The 12,819-nt window shown below is 47.2% G+C and overlaps 1 protein-coding gene and 1 long non-coding RNA gene across 2 annotated transcripts in view; both read right to left on the reverse strand.

The window, feature by feature from the left end:
* Bsph1 (binder of sperm protein homolog 1) overlaps positions 1 to 4,934 on the reverse strand; it is a 9,525-nt gene extending 4,591 nt beyond the window's left edge. The window contains exon 1 of the mRNA XM_048791229.1: positions 4,856 to 4,934. Within this exon, the coding sequence (XP_048647186.1) occupies positions 4,856 to 4,934 (79 nt within the window). The remainder of the gene's footprint in view (positions 1 to 4,855) is intronic.
* Positions 4,935 to 7,481: 2,547 nt separating this feature from the next.
* On the reverse strand, positions 7,482 to 10,668 carry LOC125612573. The gene is made up of 3 exons (XR_007343006.1): positions 10,124 to 10,668; positions 9,173 to 9,380; positions 7,482 to 8,770 (listed from the first exon to the last, which is right to left on the reverse strand). It is a non-coding gene; the product is annotated as an uncharacterized LOC125612573 (long non-coding RNA).
* Positions 10,669 to 12,819: the final 2,151 nt, after the last annotated feature.

A 12,819-nucleotide genomic window follows, 5' to 3' on the forward strand; every position in this document is an offset into this window, starting at 1 on the left:
GATTTCTTTCCAGGAAAATAAATATTCCATGACTTCACATTTTATTGCAAAATTTAAAAAGAAACATTAAAACTATGATCAACTTACCTTCAGGTGGTGGAGAGTCATCTGAAAGACACAATTTTGGAAAAAAAATAGCTATTTTACTAAAGCTATCATTTAAAATGAAAGAAACAGAAATTTTTCACCAATATTCAGTCCAGAAAAAAAAAAGATAATACTTTTGAAGGTGTTCACCAAAATTCAACAGTGCTTATTTTTAGTGGTATGATTGTAGGGGTTTCTAATTTCCTTTTCCTAGAATTATATTTTACAAAAATATGAATGAATTGGCTCAGATTCAGTAGTAAGTCTCTTTAAAATTCAGATTCAATAGATGTGGAACAGAGCCTAATTTACATCCCACCCATCCGAGGCAGGTGGACGCAGAGATCCGTCGGATGAAGCACCGAGATTTGGAGACCTTTATTGGATTCTAATTGTAACGGGGTTCTCAGGAGCTTTTTGAGGAGTCGGCGGTGATCTAATTCATGCTCTTTAAACGCGGCCTGGCTGTTGTGGAGGTAGGACTGGGATGGGGTGGGGTGGACCCTGGGAGCCCAGAGGTGGACGCAGGGAGGGGTCCAGGGGAGTGGTAGATCTCGGTCCTGAACATCTGCTGGAGTGGCCAGCTCCTTCACGAACAGGGGAGTCTAGGGAAGGAAGGGGAAATCTGCGACCCGAGATGGTCCAGCGGGTGGCGCCAGGACGCCGCGTCCCCTAGAAGAACGCCACCTGTCTTCGCGGGCTGTCTTCCCCGGGTGTGCCTCTGTGGCCTCTGAGTTCTGTTCTTGTAAGGACACTGGTCACTGGGTTGGGGACAACCCTTATCCATCGAGACTCAGTTCTAACTAACAACATCTGCAAAGACCCTGATTCTAAACACGGTCACATTCGCAGGTTTGGACAGCGGTGACTTTGGGTGGTGGGGGACACCACTCCATCCCGGGCCTCCTGGAGGTGAGGATTCGGGTCACAGGTACAATGGGGTGCCTAGTACTGCCGCAGTGGGGCTCTGGAGTGTCCCACAGAGGCCCCTGTATTAAAATCTTGGTCCCCAGCTTGCTGCCATTGGGAGGCCCAGTAAGAGATCATGGGCATGTGTCCTCCCAGGGGACAGTGGGACTCCAGCCCCTGCCTTTTTCTCTTTCTCACTTTCTGGCCACCAGGCGACTGGCTGAGTTCCACCCTTGGTTCTCATCCCGCTGCCTCGCCGCAGGCCCAAAGGAAGGGGCCACGGCACAGAGACCCAAGCCTCCCTGTGAGCCCCAAGGAACCTTTTCTCTTTATAAGCAGATTTCCTCAGGTATTTGCTATCTTAATGGAAAGCTGACCGACACAATCCGCTGCTCCCAAGAGACCCGCACCACCCATCCCCAGGCCCATCACAACAACCAGCCCAAATAATGTGTTCCTGTTTATAGAAGCTCCCTTCAGCCAACTTCAAGCACAAGCTGTAGAAACTGCAGATGACCTTATCTCACACCCCAGGACAACAGTTTTCAAGAGTTCATTCTCAAGCTGAGGCTCAAAAGTGGGAGGCAACCAGAAATACTCCACCCAACTTTCCAAAGTCACCTGGGTCAGGACTGGTGACTGCTTAAGGCAAGGGTGGATTCCCGAGGAAGGTAAATAGCACAAGGACTTTTCAAAAACACAAACGTTTTAATTTTTTTTTTAAAGGAAAACAACAAAGACATGGACCTAATCATAATAGCCAAGTGTCCCCATGCCCTCACGTGCCCTCATGGCATGGTAATGTAAACGATGCAGCCATGTTGAAAAGTAGTTTGGAGGCTCCTCAAAAATTAAAACTAGGCCATTGGATGGTGCAGAAATCCCACACTGGAAATATATCCCAAGGAATAGAAGGTAGAACCTTGACATGGTATCTGCACTCCCACGTGGTGGTACTCACAATAGTCTAGATATTGAATAAACCTGGGTTTCATCAGTGGATGAAAGATTTTTTTCAAATGTGGCATATGTGTAAAAGGGGATTTTAGAATAGGAATAGGAAGTCCTGCCATTTAGCTGTCAAATTCAGGAGGACATTACGCCAAGTGAAAGAGGCCAGCCACAGAAGGCAAGTACTGCATGATGTCCTGTATATAAGATATCTAAAGTAGACAGACTCACTCTGTGAAGACTAACCACAGGTTGAGCGTGCCTAGTCTGAAAATCTAAGATCTGAAATAATCCAAAATTCAAAACTTTTGAATATCTACATGATGCTGCAAATGGAAAATCCCACACCATTCAACTTTTTTTTGTGTGTGTGTGTGTGAAAAATCATTAAAAATGTCGAGGAAAATAACCTTTAGGCTATTGGGTAAAGTGTATACTAAACATAAGTGAAATTCATGTTTGCACTTGGTTCCCACCCCAAAAATATCTCATTATGCATATGCAAATATTCCAAAATATGAAAAGTGAAACATCCCACACCCCAAGCATTCTGGGTAAGGGATTTCAACCTATACTAAATCTCAATACATATCCCGCCTTTTAAATAGTAATAGTAGCTGTCACACAGTAATAGCGATAGTAGCAACACATTAGTGGCAGAAACTAATTTCCCAGTAGCTCTGGAAGGCAGCAAGAGCCATTGTCCTCCTACATCAGAAGTGAGAGATAAGAGCCCTCTGAGGCTCAAGACCTTGCCTGAAGTCACATGAGAAGCTCAGTTGGAACCAGGAGAGGCCAGAGGGGAAGCAGCCTCCTAAGAGCTGGTCTGGAGCCGAGCAGGGTGGAATCCAGGTAAGAGAAGCCCTCAGCTCTGGGCAGATGGGGACACAGGACAGCTCTGAGCTATCATCCATCTTCATCTCCATAAAATAATACAGGCTCTTGTAATGTAAGGCTCACTTTTTAGCACAAACCTTTGCTGAAAGTAAATGATTGGCGGGCGAGCGGTCCTACCGCACAGGAGCCTGAAATGATGACAATCCCAGAATTTGGGGTGCATAGAGCAGGTCCGGGTCTGCCCAGTGGGTCCCTTGCAGAGACCCCACTCTTGTAGTCCCTCAGACAACCTAACACCTTGGAACAGTAGAGAAATTACATTTTAAACACATCAGATTTTCATCTCTGGAACAAGATCACTCAACCGAGCCCTCTGTGAGACCTTGCCAGTTCAATCACTTCTCTTCTCTGGGCCAGGAATGTAGATGATTTTGCCCCTAGCCTACAGGGACTCTTTCCTCTGTCTTCCTGCCAGCCGCGGCAATGGAGTGAAAATATTATGACTTTTAATCTCTTGTGCACCTAGCAGATCCCAAACCTACCAAGTTATTGCTGCTAAGGGGCTAAAATACAATGCTTCTCATGGTCTGTAGTCTCCAAAATCAGAATGCCCCTTACTCCAGGTAGCATCTACTTATCTTAGGAGGGTTGCTGTGGGGACGTGGTCATTATGTCCTGCACTGACTACAACCAGCAACAAAACTTGCAGTGTGCACTTCAGTGGCTCAAAAGACAACATGCCTAAGCCAGGCATAGTGGAGCACTTGAAACCCCAGCGGCTCGGGAGGCTGAGGGCAGGAGGATTGCAAGTTCAAAGCCAGCCTCAGCAACTTAGTGAGACCCTACGCAACTTAGCAAGACCCCTACTCAAAATATAAAATGAAAAGGACTGAGGATGTAATTCAGTGGAAAAGTGCCCCTGGCTTCAATACCCTGTGCAAGGAAAAAAAAAAAAAAAAAAAGCAACAAGGCTCTAGTAACATGAGGAAGCAGATGGCCATGAGAGACCAGAGGAAGGCTCTGGACAAGCAGCAGTCCTGCAGGTCAAAAGCAGACGGGCTCTGCCATCATCTAGAATACAGGCCAAGGCGCCCAAGACCAACGGGCTTTTATTCTCTTACACGTTGTTTTGAGAAATGCTTTACCACTAGGGGTCTGGACAGCACCGAGATGAGATTTTGGGGAAAAATAAGACATCCACAATTCAGGAGGACAGACAGTGGAAGTGGAGAAGTTTTAGGAACCCCTGAACCAGCTTTTATCACTTACACATTCTCTTTCTTACGCAGGTCTGAAAGGGATTTCTGACTTTAAAAAGATGAAACCTGTGGCCAAGTCAAAAAGTGTTAATTTTCAATTGGTGTAAAGTAGAAACTCCAGCTGCCGGGCGTGCAATAACCACGTGAGGTTGAGAGCATCTTTTCAATCTCTCTCTCCCTTTTTCCCTCCCTCCCTTCCTATTTTCCTTCCTTTTTCTTATTTTGTTTTTTAAAACATTTATGAGCACTGTTTCACTTATTTTTAAATGCAAAGATGTCCTAAAGAGTAGATAAAAAATACGTATAATATTCTTCATTTGGCCATTCCAAAAAAAAAAAAAAAAGGTTTCACAAATAAGCATCATCCTAATCAAATGGTAAGAGGCAAACCCCAAGTTAATTCCCTTGTCCCATTATCCCCTTAGATTTAGGAAAAGCAACATGACTTTGATAAAGCAATAAAAAAGACTTCACAAAAATTGGTTTCCTTTCACCTTCACATGAGGCCTTTGGAATCTACCAGGGTGAAGGGGGACACGATTTATCAAGTTATTCAACTGCTGCCAACAGATGTTTCCCTTGGCATTTCCATTTTTTATCTGTTGAACATTCCTATTTTAGAGTCTACTGGTGGATCATGTTTCCTAGGTACAAATGCCTGAAAGACAGACAAAGCTCCTTTTCTTTCTTGGGGTGCGTGAAGTCGGGGTGACTCGCACTCTCCTGGCATCTCCCATTTGGTCGCGTGGCGCAGCACGTGTGCAAGACTCGAGTTTGGGAAGGTCCCACCCAGCGCTGTCGTGGCTTCTCACCTTCATAGGGAACACCGTCCAGGGGGTGAGGCGGGTAGACACACAGCAGCACCAGCAGGAGCCCCAGGCGCTGGGCCATGTTCCTCCTCTAAGGAATGATGGGCACCAGCTCACCGCCCGGTTTTATAGCCCTGAGAACCAGCACAACCACTGTCTGCACTTTGTCCCCTCCTCTCTCTTCCCAGTCTCCTCCTTGTCCCCGTCCACGTCTACTTCCAACGCCCCCCTATTCCTCAAGCCCCTCCTCCCTCCCCTTGGGCTCCCTCGTCCATTTCTTCCTCCTCCTCCTTCCCTCATGCGTCTTATCACTTACCTCTGACTCCATCTCCCTCTTCTCCACCGTCTCTGCCTCTTCTTACTTCTCCCCCCTCCACTGTCTTCCCTCCTCCTCTTCCACCTCTCCTCCTCCTCCCTTCTCCTTTTCTTCCTCTTTCCTCTTTTTCTGCCCTGAAACTTAACCATCAGCCAGAAAAGTAAGAAATACATAAAAAGAAATACTCGACTGGCGTTCAATAGAGACAAGCCAGAGCCACGGTCATGAGACTCAAGTGGTTCCCCCGCAGCTAGTCATCAGGGATCAGCGAGCACTCACGATGTATCTCTCTGGGACCTTGGTAAGGTCCCAAGGGTCCTATTGGGGATCCAGGGTAACGTGGCAAATCCTGAAAGAAACCAAGAAGGGGGCCTATGGAATTCTCTTAAAAATTCTCAGATAGTAGAATATTATTTTAAAATTAGGACTAATTGGATAATATAGTTCAGAGACCTAGTTTCAGGTCTCTCAGGTTTGCCTTCTCAATAGAAAATTCTAGGACTTTTAGTCTTTCATTAATCAGCTGAAACTTCTCCAGTCCTCGCCTCTTTTCATTAATATATACATGACTGAATTTTATGTCCTCACGGACATGCACAAGTTCATCTCGGGGCATTGTTAATTAACCTCAGGGTGATCTCATCCAAACTGCCTTCTGGTAATAGCCACTTGGAGAGCACCCTCCTCAGGAAGCCACTGTCTTGTCCTACAGACAGGCTGGGGCCAAAGCCATTTGACCAATCCCCACATACTCTGGAGATCTTGGAGCAGAACCTTAAAGAGGATTTGTGAAGAGAGAGTGAGAGATTGATCTAGGGCCAAGAAGGACTCTCTTGAAGGTACAGAAACACGGGAGGGTGTGAAAAGTGGGCTCTGAGGGTCTCCACAATGGGGAAGGAAGTCTACTAAAATGAAACTTGAGCCACGTATATGATTTTAAGTTTTAGAGTAGTCATATCTTTAAAAAGCAAGGAGGAACAAGTGCTATTTATTTTAATATATTTTGTGGAATCCATGATATCTTAACTATTACCATCTTAGCACATAGGAAAAAAAATACTGAGATAATTTACATTCTTTCTACTTCACCTTCACCTTCAGAATCCACTTACAACGCAGGACAATTTGGAGCCCGTATTTCAAGAGCTCAAGAGCCACATGTATTTAGTGGCCGCCATATTGGATCTGGGAGAGAAAACCTAGAGAAAGTGGGAAAGGGGGCCTTAGGGAAGATTCCTTTTTTAGTTAAGAAACTTGAGGAGTGAGTTAGGGTAGATTATATGAATTATGTAAGGCCAATGGAGCCTTCCTGTGTCCTGAATTTCGGCAAAGAGAAGAAAAGGGAACTGGAGTGGATGAACTGCCAATTGAGTTCTCCACCCTTTATCAGCCTCAGATGAGCAGGAAGTTCACCTTCCCGGTTAACTGAGAGTGTCACATACCAGTGTTTATCTAAGGAGTCGATAAGTATTTCCATGGTTCCAAAATAGACACAGATATTTATACATACAAACAGTGTCATGATATACTCTCTTTTTTGTATCTTTCATTTAATATTCTCTTTATTTCATACAGAACACACAGGGTGAACTCATTTTATTTGAAGGCATCATGCTGTTGGTCAACCTAGGTGAAAGAAAAACTTATCTGACCAATTTTCCAATGGTTACCATTGTGTTTATCTCTGGTTATTCCTATTGTAAGTAACCTCGTTCATCTACATTTGAATCTCAGGGTCTCTTGCAATTGGCATGTCTTTAGAGTTCCCGAGAATTAAATAATAATTAAACAAACTCAAATTATTAAGGAAACACAATCAACTCACACAGCCATGCTCAATGAACATGAGCTACTGTTATGTATTGAACACACTTCCTACCCCACATACCGAGAGCTCTGTCTATACAGGATCATCTAGCTCCTGGAGCGATCCTATGGGATGGATTTCAGTAGTCTGATATATAGAAAAATAAATTGATAACAGAACATTTTCTGCTTCATGCTCAAGGTCACGTGTATGGGCTGGAGATCATATCTAGGAAACTCTCAGCCAAGGTGTACCAGTCAGAGAAATGGAGACTCTGAGCCATGAACCCTGTTGCTCAGAGCCACACGACCTGCCTAGGACCTGGGGTCTGTGTTTCTGGACACCTTCAGGATGACTGACTCAAACAGGAGCAGTGACGGTGAAAACAGTAATGACTGGTGTCTACTAAGCACATTCCAGGTGCCAGGCAGTGTTCGGAGACCCTTCTGTGTGCATCTGTGTCCTGCACCCGCCAAAGCACACGGAGACACACTCACCTGACGTAACTCACCCTTCTCCTGCAGTTCTCTAGGTCAACAGTCTCCCTGGCTAAGATCAAGGTACCCGCAGGACTGCGTTGCTTCTGCAGACCCTGGGGGATCACTCCCCATCTCCAGGTCCTGAGTCTCTTCCTGCAAAGTCCTTTCTACCTGGGAACCAGCCACGTGCACAGGTCCCAGGGATTAGGATGGATGTCCAGGGTGGGGGCTGGGCTCCAGTGTACCTCCTGAAACACCTTTGGCTCCCTCCTGTTAACATCCTCAGGCACCAGCCCTGGTCACCATCATTAGCTCCTTTCTCCAGATGAGGGACTGAGACCTGGAACATGGAGTAACTTTGTTCAGGTTAAAAGGGAGTTAAAGGCAAAGCCTTAAAACTGAGCTGTCCCACTCCGGGGCTGGCGGTTCTGAACAGTACAGTGTTCTGCCTGTCTGGATCTCAGGACCTAAGCAGAAAGTTGTTCGTTGAATTTGAATCTTGAGAGGAAAGGCAGAAACAGCGTTTGAGGTTAGTGAATGAACTAAGGTGAGGATATGAGGGCTTGGGATGAGGCAGGAGCATAAGCACGAAGCTGTAGGTGGTAAAGGGTCTAAAGGAGGGGTGACATTTGTCTCTCTGCCACTTCCATAGGTGGTAGTCAACCCCAAGTCTGCAGGCTCCCCTTTGCCACTGACAAAGTGCTGTCCCGGACCTGCTGCCTGTATCATATGATCTTGACGAGGAGTTTACTCTGTGTCACTTGGTAACTGGGAAAGCTGCACCCGTGTCTGAGTGGTTTTCTCCAAACCCATCAGGACACCTGCGATGGCGGTGGCAGGGTGCCAGTACTACGTACCCATGGCTTGGGACGAAGAGTCCTCCAGGTGTTTGAATGTGTCAGTGCTCAAAGAACAACTTGGTCCTCACCTGAATGTCCCAGACACGGTGTCTGGCTCCCTGAGTGGCCTTCCAGCTTAATGATCACCTTGAACCACTCCAAGACATTTTCTGTTGCTGTCCCTGACTTGGTCCAGGTCGGCTCCTGAACATTCCTGCCTGTCCGTCAGTATCAATTCCTGGTCTCTCACAAGATCCTTTGTGGCATGAAGCTTCAAGCCTTGCACATGTGTAGGGAGAAAGCGTCCAGGTGGAGAGGACAGCAAGAGCAAGAGTCCCGTGGGGTAGGCGAGCTGGACTCACGCAGCGGGCAGTAAAGGGCCAGTGAGTGGGGGCTGGTCAAGGAGGGCAGCGGACGAACGTGGAGCCTCCAGGCGAAGGCCACGGGTGGATCGTCCAACGGTGCATGGATTGTGCTCTAAAGGCGGAGGAGTTGGAATTAATACGCGCCATCTCTCCCCGGGGACTCCCTCCAGTAGCTTCCCCTTGCATTTAGAGTGCGGGAAGCTCGGCAGCCCCAGCCCCGCCCTGCCCAGCTCCCCTCGGGCTCCTCAGGCCACTGCTCCCACTTCCCCCAGACACGTCGCATCCACCTCAGGCCCTTTGCACATGGGTTTCTTCTGCCTGCAGAGCCCCCAACCTCCACTTCCCTCATGCCCACTTCCTCTTCCTCCTGCTTGGTTGGTATGTGGGTTCTCACAGGAGCCCCCCCTGACCCCACCAGCAGTCAGCCTGCCCTAGTTCCTCCCTGTCTCAGCCTCTGCTCTCCCTTTGGTGACCACGATCACAGCAGAGTTAAGGCTTGTTCCTGGGCACTCACCTCCTGTCTGTCTCCTGGTGGACTCAGCCCGGGAGCAGGGGCCACACTCCCACACACTGCTGTGCCTTCCTCACCCCGAGCCCCTTCCTTCTGAAGGAATCCACAGGAGCCTGCGTCAGGAGGGACCCACTGCAGGTGGAACTGGAGGACGTCCTGCAAGGCTAAGTAAGCAGACTCCGAAAATCACGGGTTGAATGTGTTCTGTCCTCTGCAGAAGATAACAAGAAACATAAAAAGAACCCAAAAGGAGGATTTCACAAAATGGAAGGGAGGTCAGTTGAGTAGAAGGAGGGGGAAGGCGGGAGGAAGGAAGGGAAGGAACTGGGATGAACTGACCAAGTTACACCAGGTGTGATCATAAGCCACCAAAATCAATTCCAATGTTACATGTGACTCTCCTGTGTCAACTAAGATAGATCAATAAACAGAAGGAATCCAACAGAGCAGAAGAATGGGATCCAGCGGAGGGAGGGGGAAAGAAAGGAGTAGTAGAGGGGATTGAAACGGAGAACTCTGTTGTGCGCATTTATCGATATGTCAGGATGAACCTCGCCATTACTTATGATTATGATGCACTAAAAATACATTTGTGAAACCCTGATTGGGTTGTTTGGTTTTTTGATGTTAAGTTTTTTGAGTTCTTTATATATCCTCATAAATGGGCCAAGGAGCTGAACAGACACTTCTCAGAAAAGGATCAACAAATATGTGAAACGTGTAGTTGACACCAGTCCTCTGACTCCAGAACCCGTAAGTCGCTTTCATAAAAGCAGCTTAACGATTTACAATTGAAAACCATTTTCATATCAGGGTCTAGCTGGACCCTCCTGGCCACCCTGAGAGGCAGGACTGGTCCCCCCACTCTCCGTGGATGAGGGAATAAAGGCCCATCCCGAGGAAGACTCTGGCACTGTTACGAACAGGCGGGCAGGAGCTCAGAGTGTCACTTACCGCGTGTGGTCTCTGGGTAAGTTACTGAACCTCCCCAGCCTCAGTTTTCCTCTGAGGTCAAGTGGAGATGGCCACGGCTGCTCCTTGGGTTGTCAGGAGTTAAACATGTGGTGTGCAGTGGGCACTCAACATCGGGGATCCAGGATTGGAAGCAGTAGCTCAGCCCCAAGGTAACTCCAGACCACCATTCCAAACTCTGGTTCTTGTTGCTGCAGAGAATGGCATGCTCCTGGGTCATCGGGGGAAATGTCAGGAAGGAAAATAGAGCTGGTGGCAATTATAGTTGATGGGGATCGAAAATGCTATTATCAAGGGACTTCGCTATCCAGAGGTGTTGATCCAATTGGAGAATGGAAGGCTTTTGAGATTCCAGTGATGGATATGGTCTTGGAGCCATCTCTGGGGGTTTAGAATCCAGGCCATCCCTCATGGGGTAACCAATCCACTTCTCTCTGACCATTGATTTTCTCATCTGCAAAATGGATATTTGAAATAAATTCTATCTCTGGATTTATGAGAACCAAGTGGCCTAAAGTATCTTGAACATCTACCCTGGAATCTCACAACTATTCAACAGATGGTAATTTCTTCTTTCTTTCACATACTCCTCTCATAATGACAGTATTCTTTTTTCCTCCAAAAATAAATTATATGTTAGTTACTATTTGGGGATGGAAAGAAAAATGGCGTACATGACATCAAAACTCAAAGTCAGTTGTAAGAGAATGGAGACCTGTGGGAGCAAATATTTTCTGTCTTCCTTCAAGAGGTCAGCCATGATGAATTAATGGCCAGTTACCTGTTTGGATGCTCAACCTTCCTCCTCTATTCCTATGAGACAAGTGGACGTGAAATCACTGGGGAATGGTGGAGAGGATTTAGAACTGGGAAATATTGGATGGGCCAAAGTTGGGATTCCTGGGACTACATAGGGAGGGAATGGCTTAATGGAAATCTCAGACGGACCCTGGGTTGAGACCCAAGATCTTCTACTTTTCCTCTGTGACCTTGGCCAAGCAGTGCCACCTTTTTGAAGTCAATTTTCACCCTGTGAAGTATAAATAACAGCATTTATCTCTCGGAGTTGTATTGAAGACTAAATAAAATTACGGACACAAGAGTCTCTCACAATGCTCAGCATATGGCACGGACATCGTGAATATGTTGATTTATAAAAGAGGTTGTGCTATTGCAATGAACTCAGCCCTCAGACCCCAACCTGGACACCCTAATTATACTCAGTGCATCTTTAGGGCTCTAAATTAGTCACCAAAATATTATAGAGTAGGCATGAAAAAGGAGCAAAGAGAGACCTGGTTCTGACTGTCCACTCAGTTGAAGGTTCTCCACGGTGAGACCTTCCTCTGCCTGCACGTCCTTCTCCCCTGGACAAGGCTCAGGAAGCACCGCCTGTTCATGCTCTTTGATTATTTAAGGGTCACATTTTTATTCCAGAGATACCTAACCTGGGGGTCACTGGATGAGTGGTTTTGAATGTGTGTATTTATCAGGATAGTGAGGACAGTTATTGTAACACACAAATTCAAAATTATCACCTTGACACCAAGCATTTTTTTCTGGCTCCCTGTGATAGTTTGGACCTTAGGTTCCATTTCTCAAAGGCTTGGACTCCAGCCTGGGGTGCTACTGGGAGGCAGTGGAGCCTCTGAGAGGTGGAGCCCAGTGGGCGGTCCTCAGGTCAGGGCTGGGGCATGGTGGGTGTGCCCATAAGGGTTATTCCAGGACCTCAGCCCTTCCCTGTCTCTTGCTTCCTGGCCTAAGGTAAGTGGCTCTGCTCTGCCTTGTGCTCCTGCCAGGATGGGCTGCCTCACAACAGGCCCAATGGTAGTGGAACCTCTGAAACTGGGAGCCAAACTTTTTCTCTTAGTAAGCTGATTATCTCAGCTATTTGTTATAGCAACGAAAAACCTACTAAGATTCGTGCAAAGTCCAATGAGGGTGCCCCTGGTCAGCAGGCAATGTTCCACACGGTTACTCAGGGGTCCAAGTTCCTCCCAATGGGGGGCTTTTGGGTTCTCTGAGGCTTCTTTGCTTTTAACTAGGCAGTAAAGTTCAAGGGAGTCAAGGTTCTTGGAGGAGACGTATTTTTGTTGTTGTCTTTGTTTTCTCGCCAGGCTAGGGAGTGATGTCCATTATTTCCTCTCACTTCTGCTGGCCAGAACCATGTGTTGTTCAGGTCCAAGCAACTCTGGGAAATACACTCTAGTAGGGCATTTGACAAGAAAATGAAATTTATTTTGGTGAACTCAGAGCCTTCCCAAGCATAAGAGCATGTGAGTATTTTCTCTGTTCTCAAAAGAATAAAATCCCTAAGAGGTTAAGAACCCACGTGCCTTGGGGGGAAGTTCTGCATCCCCTAGTTGCTTCTGCACATATTGACAGACAAGTTTATTCAGTCCACATTTATTAAGTGACCCCTAAGTCCCAGGCACCCTGTCAGAGACCAGGACTCCAACTACAAATCACACGTGGCATCTGCTCAGAGAGCTCCAGGGAGTGGGGAGGCAGGACACAGAGAGCTGCTTGGAGAGTGAGTGCAAGGACTGAGCTTGGCTCTGAGGGCTGCAGCCTGTGGAGGAGTCTTGGCTCAGAGGGCACCAGGTCCTCAGGGCTGGGGACAGGGAGTGAGGCCAGCAGGAGAGGAAGGGCCTGGGGTGGGGGAGGGCCCTCAGGGT

This window comes from Marmota marmota, unplaced genomic scaffold (genome assembly GCF_001458135.2).
Source record: "Marmota marmota marmota unplaced genomic scaffold, marMar, whole genome shotgun sequence".
NCBI classification, from domain to species: Eukaryota; Metazoa; Chordata; class Mammalia; order Rodentia; family Sciuridae; genus Marmota; species Marmota marmota.